This window comes from Anas platyrhynchos, chromosome Z (genome assembly GCF_047663525.1).
Source record: "Anas platyrhynchos isolate ZD024472 breed Pekin duck chromosome Z, IASCAAS_PekinDuck_T2T, whole genome shotgun sequence".
Classification (NCBI taxonomy): domain Eukaryota; kingdom Metazoa; phylum Chordata; class Aves; order Anseriformes; family Anatidae; genus Anas; species Anas platyrhynchos.
In genome coordinates, this window is record NC_092621.1 from 27,501,425 (window position 1) to 27,515,728 (window position 14,304).

Here is a 14,304-nt window from a genome sequence, read left to right on the forward strand (position 1 = left end):
CCATGTCAGAAAAACAGGAAGTTATTACACAAGTTAACACTAACTATCAGCTGCAATTAAAATTGAAAGCTTTCATGCCTCCTCAGATTCTTTGATAAATTACCTCTCAAAATACTAAACTTAATGATAAGCTCTTAGCATACTGGCACAGATCCTCTGTCTTGTGATACAGTAGGTATTGTGTGATTTTTAGAAAAACACCTTTGATGTTCCGCTAAACATAACAAAAGTACTCTCTGCCAAAAGAAAAATATACGAAAACAATCTGCATCATGATTCTAACAGTACAAATGTAAATTTTAATAAAGACATGATGGAAGGGATGTGATAGTCATAGTTACTAGCTCCCACCAGAAACATTTTTGAAGTACTAGCTGAGTATCAACCATGCTGCTCTACTGTTTGGACAAAATTATGTAAGGAAAGATGCATAAAAAATCAGAAAATGGCCCTCGTCCTGCAGTGTTTCCTCTCTTCCTTCTGCAGTGACAGAGCTATTGGTAAAACTGATTTTTTTTTGTTTGTTTCTGACCAGAGGAGGGATTATGGATTATATCTTAAACTAAGCCTTCCATCATGTCAACTTCTCTTACTGAAAAGTTTAGAACTACTTTCAGAAGTTCAGAAAAATAAATGTATTTTGAATATACTGGCAAGAAAACATATGCTGTCCCACATATTTTTGATTCATATCTAGAATCCAACACGGATTGCTATTTGAAATACAAATCGGGGGAAACAGGTTTAAATTAATAATAAAATAATCAGAATATTGTCAACAGGATCACTGTTGTCATCAATGAACCAACCCTATCTGCTCCACCAAGATTACAGAAAAAAGGTACTAGGACCACTTTAACACGAACAGACCAGATAACCGCAAAAGAAATAGGCAGAGAGAAAGTATAGAGACAGGGAAACATAACCACTTCCCTCTACTTTGTTTCCTGAAATCAAGAGAAAGTTTCAGTTTTCCCAGCAGGTTGATGTAGGTGATCCTTCCCCTCTACTCAGCCCTGGTGAGGCCACACTTATAGCACTATGTCCAGTGCTGGATTCTCCAACTGCTAGATGGACACAGGTACACTGGAGAGAATGCAGCAAAGGCCCACAGAGATGAAGGGATCAAAGCACCTCCCCTATTATGAAAGGCTGAGAGTGCTGGGTCTGTTCAGCCTGAAGAAAAGGAAGCATGGGGTGATCTTATCTATCCATGCCTACAAATATCTGAAGAGAAGATGTAGAGGACAGGGCCAGGCTCTTTTCAGTGCAGCCCAGTGGCAGGACAAAAGGCCATGGGCACAAACTGAAAGACAGGAGGTTCTATCTGAACATCAGGAAACACTGCTTTATTATGCACTGGCGCAGGTTGTCCAGAGAGGCTGTGGAGTCGCCCTCCTTGGAGATCATCAAAAGCCACTTGGACATGGACCTAGGGTCCTGTCTGTGTCTCTGAGCAGAGGTCTAGTGGTCCAGATAGTCTCCAGAGGTCCCTTCCAGCCTCAGCCACTTAATGATTCTGTGAATGGATCAAACTCTCCCATGACCCAAGGACAGTACTAAATACAGCATCAAGACACTCATCCCTAGGGATTTTGATCCATGTAATTCAAAGCTCCTAAATTAGCTTTGAAAGTAATGTTAGCTTGTTTTTCTTTTCAATGGAACAGACTTCAAATACTCTCGTGATTAACTACTTTGTCTCAGTTGAAAGGACAATGTAAAAAACTCCCTACTACTTAATTCAAAGACGGCATTGAGTGTTTGAATATTTACATAAGAAAATGCATCAAAAACGTAGTAGATGCTGAAACAATTATATGAAATCTCTGTAAAAGCCACTAAACTAAGTTACCATATGAGGCAGTAATACAGTATAATTAGAACTGCGGTGCAGTTAGAGAGGACAGATAAGGAAGTAAGTGTAAACAAAACCTAGCTAGGCATTCAAAGGATCATGTACATTATAAAATAGCTATGGTTTACTGCTTTTAGCCCTTTCTGAGCATTTCACTAATACAATGTGAATGTGTTACACCTTGACAACAATTAATTTTAAGATGTCACAGAATTACCTTATCGATTTCTCTTGGTGTTGCTCCTTCCTTTTTCAAACGTTCTTGTTCAAGACACTTTGCATTGTAGTTTTCCTTGGACTTCTGTAAGGCCTGAGTGATACTTTGAATGCTTTGCATTGCTTCCAATGTTCCTGAAACTTCTTCTTTAGTCTGCCAAATATCACATAGTCATCAAAATCCAACTTTCTGAACTTTAATACTAACAAGTCACTGGACACACATAAGAAAAAAAACAACCTTTTTATAAGCTTTAATTTGTTCATCTCCATACTTGTGAACTTCTTTTATTAGCTCTTGTAATCTCCGCACAAGATCCAAGTGGCAGCTTGCTAGTTTTTCTGTTGAGGTTTTGAAAACATCCCAAACTGGTGCAAATGTTCTGGATTGAGGGGGGGGTGAAAAAAAAAAAAAGTAATGTTCATCTGGATTTTTTTCCTTTCAATCAGCTAACTTTTTTTAAATAGTGCTAATGTATCAATGTTTACAGAAGTTAAGCTGTGCTCCTAAACTGAAGCAAACATACAAAACCCCACCAACTGCTATGTTATAAATAACTTTATTATTTATGGGGTTTTCAAATGTACTATATGCTAACTTTTCAGTTTTTGCTGTTTTAGAATCAACACAGGTAAAATATAAAAGTTTACTCAAAATATAAAAGTTTATTCATCATTATAGATGATGCAAGAATAGCTTAAATATTTAACATAAGAATTTTTATGTGCATACTGTAATAGGGCTAAATCTACTGATAAAAGCTCTCTGTACTTCTGTTTTCTGAAGTGTTAACTCTATCCTCAGAGATGTTAAGAATGTGACTTTTCAATAGATTCATTCCGTAATTTCATTAATTTATTTTTGAGGTATGTATTAAAAAATGGAATGATTAATGGATTTTTTTTGTTAGAAAGATTATGCCTACAGCTCAGACTTCTTACATGAGGCTAAAGGCCTTTATTTTATTTGCAGTAACCACAGCTAGAAACAGAAATAAATTCACTGCCACATTTGTAGACAATATCTTCTCTACTCAGAACGATTAGGTTTGAGAGCATTTAATAGAAAGTCACGCTATTTTGTCTGAAAAGAACTCAATCTGAAATACAGAGGAACAAACAGCCCTCCTCATGTTTGGTTGTGTTGTTGTGTGGCTGTTTTTTTAATATCTAAATAAAGAACTATACAGCCTTTTATTTTTGTCTTATCTGCACGTTTTTTATGGTTGCATACTAGCTGAAGGACTAACAATCATTTTTAAAGGTGGCTACTTTAAAAAGTTAAAAGTTATGCTACTTTCAAGATCGCCAATAAAATATTCAGGAGCAAACTGGCTTCTTAACATGTATGTAGTTAATTATTTCTCTCTTGTGCACACTTACTTACCCAAGTTGTGTGTAATTGCTCGCTGATTTAGCTAGTTTTGTCATTGACCTTGAGTAAGCTTCCTCTATTGTAGCCCTGTCAAAGAAAGCAACCAAAAACACATTTGAAATTTTGAAGATACTGTCATTTTTTTCTAGATTTAATAGCTCCACACTTAAAAACAAACAAACAAACAAACAAACAAACAAAAAGAAACGTGCTTTTTGACCAAAATCCACAGCTCTTTTCTTCGGAACAATTTACAGAATACTTTAATGAACGATCTTCACAACCCTGAAGTTATGAAACTTGCTACACATTTTATCAGCATACAACAGTTACAAACAATAAAAAACAAAAGGTGCTGCTGACTGGCTGGGCACATTTATCTTCGCTTGTTGTATCAACTGACTTCCCAGAGCACTGTGAAGTCTCTACTATACTATAAATGCCTGGTTAAATTAGATTTTACTTATGTGAAAATGTCTTAGGTTGGGATCTATTAAACATTTGAACTGGAATACATGCATTGCCAGTTTCTCCTGATCAAGGAGTTCCTTTTTAGGCCATTTATAGACAACTGGTGCAGAAAAAGGTTTGAAAGACTACTAGAGAAAAGCCAACACAATACCTATTCAGTTCCTAGTTGAGAACAGTTTATTATATATACTCATTTTAGGTGTTAAATCCATACAAACACAACACGCAGTTGACCTACAAAATCTTCCCAGTATGCAAAGTCTGTATTTCTAAATAAGAAAAGAAAGAAATGTGGGGTAAACCAATCTTTATACATTTTCACTCCTTTAAAAACAGCATGTCTATGCACTTTATCATGAATAGAGCTAAGACACATACCTTTCAGAAGAAAGACACCCGACCAAAGATTTAACGGTGCTGAGCAGAGTGCTCCCCCACGTATTCATTCTTTCAGGAAACACATTTCTGAATGTCCTCAAAGGCAGTAACTACTAACTAAGCAACTCTGCCATTCAGAGCAGCAGCATATCCAGAAAAAAAAGGTAGTAAAGAGCCATCCAAAGATCTAACTGTCCCTCAGTCCTGTAAGAACTTTACTACTATCAAGTACTCCATAAGAAAAATGAAACGGTGAAACAACACTGTTGAAAACTGAATTGCAATTCACTTGGTAGATCAACAAAGAAAAATTATCCCTCTCTAATAAGCTTAGAAAGTTGCATATAGAACGGAAACTCGAGTGCCCACAAGGATGAGCTGCTACAGGCAGCAGTCTGGAGGTCAGACAGACCATGGTAGTTTCGAGTGTCCCACCAAATCCAGGACCCAGCCAAGGGGAAAACCTTTTGCTTCTTCCAGGAATATCCAGTTTTAACAGCATACATAGTAAAAATACACTGTGTTCTTTCAAATGAACACATTACAAACATAGATACAATGTTTAAGTGCTCTAACTTTTTGAAGTATTATCAGTAACTCATGATCTGTCTCCTCTACCTATCCAGCAATTTTCAACTTTAACTCTCCGGTGTTTCCACATTTGAATAAAACTACTCGCTACGTTCAAAAGGAACCCAAAGGCAGAAAATGTGAACATATGCAGGTTTGTTTTTCAGAGACAACAACCCAGAAAACAGTACAGCCCAGGTACAAGTAGGGCATAAAAACACAAAATGTTGGAGGCTCTTAATGAATCTTGCTCATCCACTTCCATATTGCCAGCAGAAAGGAGCAATGCAAAATAATATTCTATTCTATGTTCATCTGTGCAGAGGAAGGAGGGGAACAGCTAACTGTGGACAACATCTCTTAATTACTTTGCAATAAACAAAGATGCGGAACAGAATGAAGTCAAGATAAGCATTTCTGAAATAAAATACCAATTTTGGTGGTTTAAGTCAACATGAAAAACATTTAGTATTTTAGATTAAAGATGATGTAAATACCAGTTTCAGAAGCCTTGAACATTTCATACTAAACACCAACAGTGTGATATCCCTCCAAAGCAGGATTTCACTGGAAACCTGTCTTGTTTCATAATGTGTTTTCTGGAATCAGAGACTCTTGAAACATAAAATTCCCTGGTTTGCATACACCTTCAGAGACGAGCCTGCCTACATGTATCACACTGGGACTCTGCAATTCACCTACTTAGTGGAAAGATTCTTGTCATTTTCTCCACTCAATTCACTTTGCAACTATACAAATGTCAGTGTCACTGAGTACCTGCCAGAACCACAGTGGTTACATTTTGCTGAGGTCATTGCAGGCCACAACAGAAATTCTGATGAAAAATTTCAGAAAACAAAGGCTGCTTTTTGGATGGATTTTACTGCAATAAACCTTGGTAGCTTATTAATTAATGCTTAAGAGTCACTATCTGGTTCTAAGTGAACGGAATAAACCTAGGTATTCTTGTAGGATATGAGAGATCTTGAAACACTCGTTGATGTTTACATATTTAGCATGTCACTGCAACACATGGCAAACTGAAATAAAGGCCAAAAATAGTACATTAAAGACACAGAATCAACAAAGACGAATACTTACCTTTCCCTAATAAAGTCTGCTAATTCTTTTGTTGACAAATGTCCATGCTTCATGTTGTGATAGAGAACGTCGAAGCCATTGTTTCTTTCCCCCTAAGGATTAATAAAAAGACAGAAAAACCATGAAACACAATGTGCTAAAGCAATTACAGAACAAAGTACAGAACCTATAAAATTTAATAACTGCTCAAGTTTCATGAACTGAATGATTTCTAATGGTTCAGCTTTTAGTAACTACTGTTAGTTCTCTTAATGTAAAACGAACTAAAATCACCTTCAGCAGCCTCTACTATGATTCTACCGACAACTCCTCCTTTCCATATTTTTAGGCTACATTCAAAGACATTTCCTTTTTCAACTTCTACAATTCTTGCATTTTTTTTCTTCGTATCTTAGTGAATACATACTTAATACTGAACACCGTCTTCATTCTCGCCTAACTTTCATTATTTCCCATGAACTAAAATTCAGGCTTTGAGATCACTGGCCTTCCTACCAGTCTGGTTCTTCACAGATCATGAGTCTTTTTTGTTTGGTTGGTTGATTGGTTGTTGTTGCTTGTTTGTTTGTAAAATCAGTAAAAATCACGAATCTCTTTTTTCCCTTTGTAATTTCCCTCTGTCTATTCTTAAATCTAGTTTTAAAATTTAAAATGTTTTTCGATCACTACAACATATCTCACCTTTAAAATTAAGACACTGCCCTAAACACTGATTAAGAAAGTGAGCCAGCTTATCGCCTTTGGCACTACAGTGAACTTCCTGTGGACAGGAGAAAGCAACAATAGGAATTAAAAGAAGGCGAGGCTAGGCATGGTACAATAGCACTGCTACTCCTAGAGTTTTCCTGTGAAGCTGTCCATGCCCCTCCTCCCTTCCAAAAGCTTCAGATCCACATCTCTGCTGCTGCTCAAGACACAGAAGCGAGCGGCAGCAGCCGCGGGTGGGTGGCTGGAGGAAGCTCGCAGCGCCGCAGTAGCAGGTCCCCTCACACTTCAGTCTGAGCACTAATGCAGCAAGCTCCCTTGAAGGACACCATGTAGACACAAATACATTTCTTTACAATGAACAGGCGAGTGAATGGCAATTTCATTCGGATTATTAGTCAGGATTTTTTGGCTTTAGTTCTTCTGGGCACTGGGAAAAACTAGCCAAAAAGAAACCCACAATCAAACAAGAAACACTGATAAAATGACTGCAAGCCAGCATATTAGTTTTGAGGAAGCCATATAGCTGCAAATACAAGTAGCAAACAGTTGCACTCCTACTTATTCCTCCTTGCAGTTTGAAGCTCAGGATCATTTTGATTACAGGTGCACTAACAGGCACCTAATTATCTTCATGTAGTTACTCAGTATAAACCCCGATGAATGCCACCACAATATAAAACACCATAGTAACTCTGTAATTGAGGAGGTACTCATATTTTCAATTAGTATACAAAAACAAACTCTAATTTAACAGTTGTTGTCATGCTCCAGTCTGGAGGTTTCACAAACAAGCATTACGCATGTCTTCTAGAAAAAAATAAAACATTTCTCCTTTATTGTGTGTTCTTTCTTTGCTTTACTGTAATGCGTTTCTCCCACCTGAACCAACTCAAACCAAAATGTGCTGAACACAGACTACTTGCTTTAAGTGTGACTGTTCGTAACGGGGTAACTTTTAATCTTTCCTAAACTGGAGGCTATATAGATTTCCTGCCAGTTTAGAAACACAGGAAGGGTAGCATAGCCATGACCCTACTTCTGGCTGCAGCCTTCCTGAGTGCTGACAGTCTATCAGAAATGTAACTCCGCAAATCCTTGCAGAACTGAATGATCCAGACCAAACAATTTCCATCACCATCTTGTTCCCTAATTGTAAGTGTAGTTTAACGCAAGGAACTTAGTTTTCCACTTAAATGAAGTCTTCTAATCAGTTCTCGTCTTGTTCCTTACATCTTGTTGAACAGCAGACAGAACAACAGAGAAACAGAACAGTTAGTTTCACAAATGAAAGAAGCTCTCTGAATGCCACATATTTTATATATGGTAGGTAGTTATCCAAGGCTAAGGGAGAAGTCTATTCAAGATTAAATGAAGCAGCAAGACCAAAGCAGGCACTGTGACGTAGTCCCATGCAGTTTAAATCTGGTGCAGCTAGAAGATGTTTTCACTTGCAAATGCAACACCAAGTGCAGCCTATCTTACCAGTATCAGGCTCCTCCTAAAAACACTAACATCTAGACTTTGAAACTGCTTGATTATTTACAAGTTACATAATCAAGAGTTCTGATAATTAACCTGAGGACAATTCTCTAAACTACATTATCTTCTACTCATGCCTGGGGAGACATTTGTGTACCTATGTTAAATAAAGCATGATATCTCGGTGCAGAGAGCAGGTGTTTTTCTGCTTAGGAAAAGCTATATTGCCTACCCATAACCACTCCATTTAGTGGTTATTTTTAAGAAGGGTAGCTCTAATACTCACATACAGAGCATCACAGTTAAGGCTCTGCATTTAGGATACAGATGTATGCTGAAGCTAAGAGAAAAAAATGTAGTTCAATTTACAAAAATACAAGTATTTGCCCCCAACATGCATATATACCATCGACACTGTTAATTTCTGTGTTTTTTTTTTTTTTTCCTTAACACCCTCCACAGATGTGGCATCAAACATGGGAACTGTAGGTATAGCCAATTATTCTTCATTATGATTTTTATGTGCTCCTTCCTGATGCCAACAGTGATTGCTGGGATCACTGAAAGCCCAATACAAACTGTCTTAAAAATAAACAAATGCAGCAGGCAGTAGAAGGAACTGGTGAGACCTTCCACTCCTGCTCAGAGGCAATTACCATCCCCTCCCATAACAGACTGCCCGTGAAGTCAGATGCACATCCCTCTACTAGCAGCAACTTGGGAGAAATACCAGGTTGTATGCAACCCACTACCAGATCAGTCTGTAAAACTATTCTGAATGTCATTCCAGGGTTAAAATACCATCTGTTGAGGATGACCCCATTATATTACACTTAAGCTTATTAGCAGTTTTTCCTTTTTCCCTAGAGCTAACAGAACTCTCTCTTCAGAAGCTGGGATTCTTGTGGAGGTTTCCCATTTTACACCACCACAAGAGAGAGCTCTTTCTCAGATACAACACAAATGTCTCCTGACAGCAAGCCATCAGAAAACGTAAGACTTAAAATTCAAGCAAGCACCTCACCTAAGCCCACAATAAAGAATATGGACCAACTTCATACACAAAATAAACAACACTCCCAGAAAGCGAGGGTAGACAGTCATTCCACTTCCCTCCATGGAGAACTATCTGCAACGGTTTTCTCATGGAAATGAAAGTAACCCTGTCAGCAACGGAGAAGTCAGAATTCAGCATTTCCATGACTTGTACATAACAGGAAACAGACTACACGAACTCCGTTTTACTAAGCTACTTAACAGACTTAAAAAAAAAAAAAAAAGACTAAGTTAGTTTGCTACACATAGAGATAATTCCAAATCTAAATCTACATTTTGTAAAGTAGCCAGAAATTTCTGGGCCATCTCTAGCACTGTTTATTTCCTATGTTTCCAATCAACTTGTCTAAGCACAAGTTCTGTCTGCTTTGGACTAAAACTGTTCAACATTAACACGTACTAGTATAAAAAGCTAATACTCTGTTAAAGCACGCTCCTTTTCCCTAATGTAAACAAATGCTTCCCAACTATTGACGTGATTTTAAAGTTTCCGTGATTGGTCAGGTATTTACTACTGGTTTGGCCAGTGTGAGAAGCAAGAAGAGGACAGCTGCAAATGCTGCTTTCGCTGCAAAACTCAGTGGACAAGTCAACAAAAGGCACATGCAGTAGTTTTTGATTTTGGTCAGACTTTAGACGCTTGATGAGAGATTCAGCCAAAGTTTAACTTTTTCCAACTAAGTTTGGCAAGTAAAGAAACATTTGACAATAAGTGAATTACCATCCTTTTAGCCTATGCTTTTGTACCACATGTGAGTAGTGGCTGAGTATGCATGATAATCCTTCAACCCCCTGTTCAAACTTTTACACATGATCGCAATATTGCATTACACAGAAGGAATAGAACAGAATAAGAAAGCTATACTTTTGACTTTAATTCATTAATTTAAATCATAGTCTGTTGACTTCCTTTTTTATTTTTTTAATAGTCTATCAAGCCTGCAGCTTATTCTCCAGGAAACAGACATATATTCAAACCACAACATTTAGAAGTGCTTCTTCAACTTAAAGACAGGTTTTCTTTTTAGCCCTAAGAATTTTAGGTCTCTACTCCAAATTGTCTAAAAATGAAAACTGGATAATCTCCGAATTAAGTTAAGCCTTACAACCGTCTATGGCAAACAGGCAATATCAACAACACCTAACCAGAAAGAAATTCTCTTGCTAGATAAATACTAAATAGGAAAAGACTAGAAAATAATTAATATGGAAAACAGAGTCACTTGCTTCAGTTTTGGTGGTGAAAATAGGAAAGTTTGTATTCTTTGCCTCTTCTACGGGTCAGCTCTAGAGAAGCTGTCCTACAGCTACATTTACGCTTAAAAGTACTGCCCATACTACTATCAGATGCAAACGTAAGAAAACCACACCCCTGAATGTAAGAGTATGCATATAAAACCCCTAGCAAGGATAAATCTTAACAATTTATAAGCCTTTTTGGAAGAAAAAATGTTTCTGTATCAACGTCTCAGAGTTGCACTGATAGGCCAAATAAAAATTGTAGACATTCCCATAACTGAGCGCAGGGAGAAACACAACTCCCTCAACGGGGGTGAAATAAAGCATTAGCTGGAACTAGACACAACTTTTACAACCTTTCAGCCATAAGATACAAGTTAAACAGGTTACAAAATACTTTATTTTAACAACTAATTTACATATTTTAGTGCATCAGAGACTGTCTGTTCATTCCCCTCACCCTAAAATGAAAAAATTAACCAAAAAAACCTTGCTCTTTATCCACAAACTTAGATGTACACTGTTTGCTATGGCTTGTCCATTTGTACTGTGGAATTCTTTTTGTGAACTCATAAGGAAGTATGACTTTAAAGAAATAAAGCTACAGAAGTCCAGCTAACCTCAGGTAAATTTAAATGAATTTTAGATGCTCTGATATACATTGTTGCCCTTTTGTTTAATCAGTTACTGCTTACTGCAGTTGCAAGTAAGTAATGTTTCCTGCATTCCACTAAGGCAACTGCTTAATCTAGTGGACATAGTCTACACGAAAATACTCCTCTGATGCATGTGATGGTGTTACACTTCTGAAAGCTGTAATTTTGGATCCCTGAGTGTCTGAAAGAGCTACAAAGAACTGAGTGCATGGCAACACCCAAAAAGTAGTCACCTGACGTTTAGACAGGCAAAGTATCTTCCTCCGTTCTGAAAGTTTTGAGAAGTTTGAACACAAAGCAACCTGGAAATATAAATTTCATTCTTCCAGTTTCAGTAAATTAAATACAGATCAGCTCCACAGAAGCTCCAGGCATACAATGGAGGAAGGATGTTTTTTCCTCTACATCTAGGTAATAAAAAATATTTGGGGGACAAGAAGATGGAAAATTGCCAACTCATGCTAAACAAGTACACGAAGAGGGAGGGGACTGAACAAACATTGCACAACAGCTCTCCTGAAAACTGAGCATCCATCTGCACGCCAAGCTGAAGAGTAGTACTGCATAAACATATGAATGGGCCTCCAGATGGAAGCGCGACAAGTCTCAGTGTCAATCATAGCCCGTAAATGCGTAAGAGAATATGTCTTACATTTATTAGAGCAAGCCTCTTCACAAAGCTGAGATTACCAGCCCCGGATACAGCCAGCCCTTACATGTTGCAAAAGTCCCTGAGAAGAAAGGAACCTTCTTCGCAGCCCTTCTCAAAGGCTACATGTACCATAAGCAATTAAAAAGATAAAACAGAAAGAAATTGTCAAAGCTGACTTAAACGTGCATTTTTATGCCACAGAACTTCTCCAACGCTTAACACACGCACCACTGCAGAGACCAGTTTCAGCTATGCATAAAACTTCAATCAGTTTAATCAAATTAATCTAAAACAATTTACAGATGTATACCAACTGGCTTAGAAGTGGCTTATTTTGGTTGACTTGAAACAGTTTAATAGACTTACAATTAATGGGGGTATCGCTTGCACCAGGCAATTTAAAACCAAACTTATGTCAAAGCTTATGCAACGCTTCCTAAGCAGTGCTAGGAAAACAGTAAGTAATGATAATGAATGCTATTTTTTTCTACTGTACTGGCATGAGTGTATTCAAAGTGACAAAACCTAATTATTTATAATGGAAATAACTTAGGAAAGTGTTCCCTTTAAATTACATCATTGTTTTGATATAGCACATACATAGCAGCGAGCACCCAAGTTTTATGACAACATCCTAATTAGGAGAGGGGAATGTTTGGCCATGTGACTTGAATGCCTGAAACTCAGTCATAAGAATCAAAGCCATTTATAGTCTGCATTACTTGTTCATAATTTCTGATACCACAAACAAATGAAAAAAAAACAACCAACAAACACACCAATAAATCACACACACACACAAAAAACAAACCTATACGATACTGACTTTGAAAAGCTCAGGAGCACCACACTCTACCAGCATACCCCTACGTTTTCCAAGTGACAGTACAGGCCTCTAAACTTCAACTTCATGTCCTGAAAATAATCTTGTAATGACCTCTTAGAAGCAGTCAACAAATGACAGGCCCAAAAATACCACAGAGAAAGTAATTTTTTCTTACATTCCCTACCAAAAAAAAAATAAAAAATCCAACTATCCAGTTTCTTTTAAAAGGCGTACAATGTGGAAGCCTAATAAGCTTCAAGGCTATTACAGTAAAGAAGCCAAAATTTGTTTCATCTACAGAAGAACACCAATAGGAACTTCTTAGAACACAGCAGCCTAAACAGTATGTAAGAAGCGCACATATATTCATGCCACCCCTCTTTACCAAAGAAATCATGTAAAACCCTCAAGTTTCTTAGGCCTTTCCCTACCAATTATTGCAGGTTATGAAGCTGGGAGGGGGTCTTCCAAAGCACAAGACCCAGAGTTCCATTTCCAATGTGCCATTTCAGCTGCGAATCGATGGCAGCATGTACATAATGCAATTAAGTATTAATTATAATGTTTTGGATTTACTCCACATCAGCGCTTTAGGAAGTATAATTAACCCCATTCCATAGGTGACGAACAGGACAGAAAGGACGAACAGAAAAGTAAAATATTGTGCCCTGTGTTACCTAGAAGGCGATGGCAAAAGCAAGAAATAGACGACACTTCTTCCAAAGCTCAACGCAATACCACTTTTCTTTCAATTTACAGATTTATCTTCATTATTTTTAGTCATCACACGGTCAGTGAATTTCAACAGCAATCTTCTAATTTCCATCTCAGCCTTCTCCCCACATTTCAAAGCAGATATAGATGGTACCCTGAATCCTCCAAAGCCTTGTGGTAACAGTTCTGAACAATAACCCATTCTGAAAAGCTGGACAAGCCTCATCACTCAAAACGCAAAAACCTACGCTTTTTTTTGAGGACATACCTTCTGATGTTAAAAATTATATGTGTAGCCACTACAGTTTTTCTAGAAAGATATTTGCCCACATCAGCAAGGAGGCAGCCATCCTCATCACTTTGTATTTTACTTTTACACAAAACAAAACTCTGTCCATGGTATTACAAAGGTTTCTCATCAAATTTTGCCAGTTTAAGACCCTGTCTACTGTCATTGCCACCACTGCAAGACAAGTGAGAAGAACATGCTTCCTGTCCTACTCGACGTCATTTTTGGAGGCAGGAAAAAAATACCTGCGCCAACAGAAGAAAAACTCCTTTTCTTGGCACCCGTTTCTAAACCCACGGCTGGAGTTTGGCCTGCAAGCTGTAAGACAGGGACTTTGCAGGGCACAAAGGGGGAATGGAAAGTGTTGGGTAGACGTCCACTGCCTCGTATTTGCTGGTAGCACTTTTGTAGGCACAGAGGGAAACAACATATAAGAATGGCCCTCTATCTCCATCGATTTAACAAAATTACTGACTTACTACCGAAATTAGCCAGAGATAAGCACGCAGCCAAAAGTTTAAAAAGTTAAAGTTATAGTACTTAACGCAGTGAAATGGAAAAAAAACATTTTATTTCAGTTGAGGTTGCTGGATAAAAGCTTGTATTTCAGTTTAATTGTAGGAGGAGATACCAGGTTTGAAATGAAAATTTGACTTTTTACGTTAACTTAAAACATTTATTTATTTATTTTTAAAGATGAAAGGGTTTCGGGTGTT

General features: G+C 37.6%; 1 protein-coding gene across 8 annotated transcripts in view; it reads right to left on the reverse strand.

The window, feature by feature from the left end:
* FCHO2 (FCH and mu domain containing endocytic adaptor 2) overlaps window positions 1–14,304 on the reverse strand; it is an 89,518-nt gene that overhangs the window by 74,418 nt on the left and 796 nt on the right. For 7 of the 8 annotated variants that reach the window (XM_038171027.2, XM_038171023.2, XM_072031477.1 and 4 more), the window contains exons 2-5: window positions 5,970–6,061; window positions 3,462–3,536; window positions 2,316–2,457; window positions 2,076–2,228 (exon numbers count right to left, since the gene is read on the reverse strand). In XM_038171027.2, coding sequence (XP_038026955.1) covers window positions 2,076–2,228; window positions 2,316–2,457; window positions 3,462–3,536; window positions 5,970–6,061 — 462 coding nt within the window. Of the gene's footprint in view, window positions 1–2,075; window positions 2,229–2,315; window positions 2,458–3,461; window positions 3,537–5,969; window positions 6,062–14,304 lie in introns of those variants that run through there. The other variant, XM_072031476.1, reaches the window with a different exon arrangement.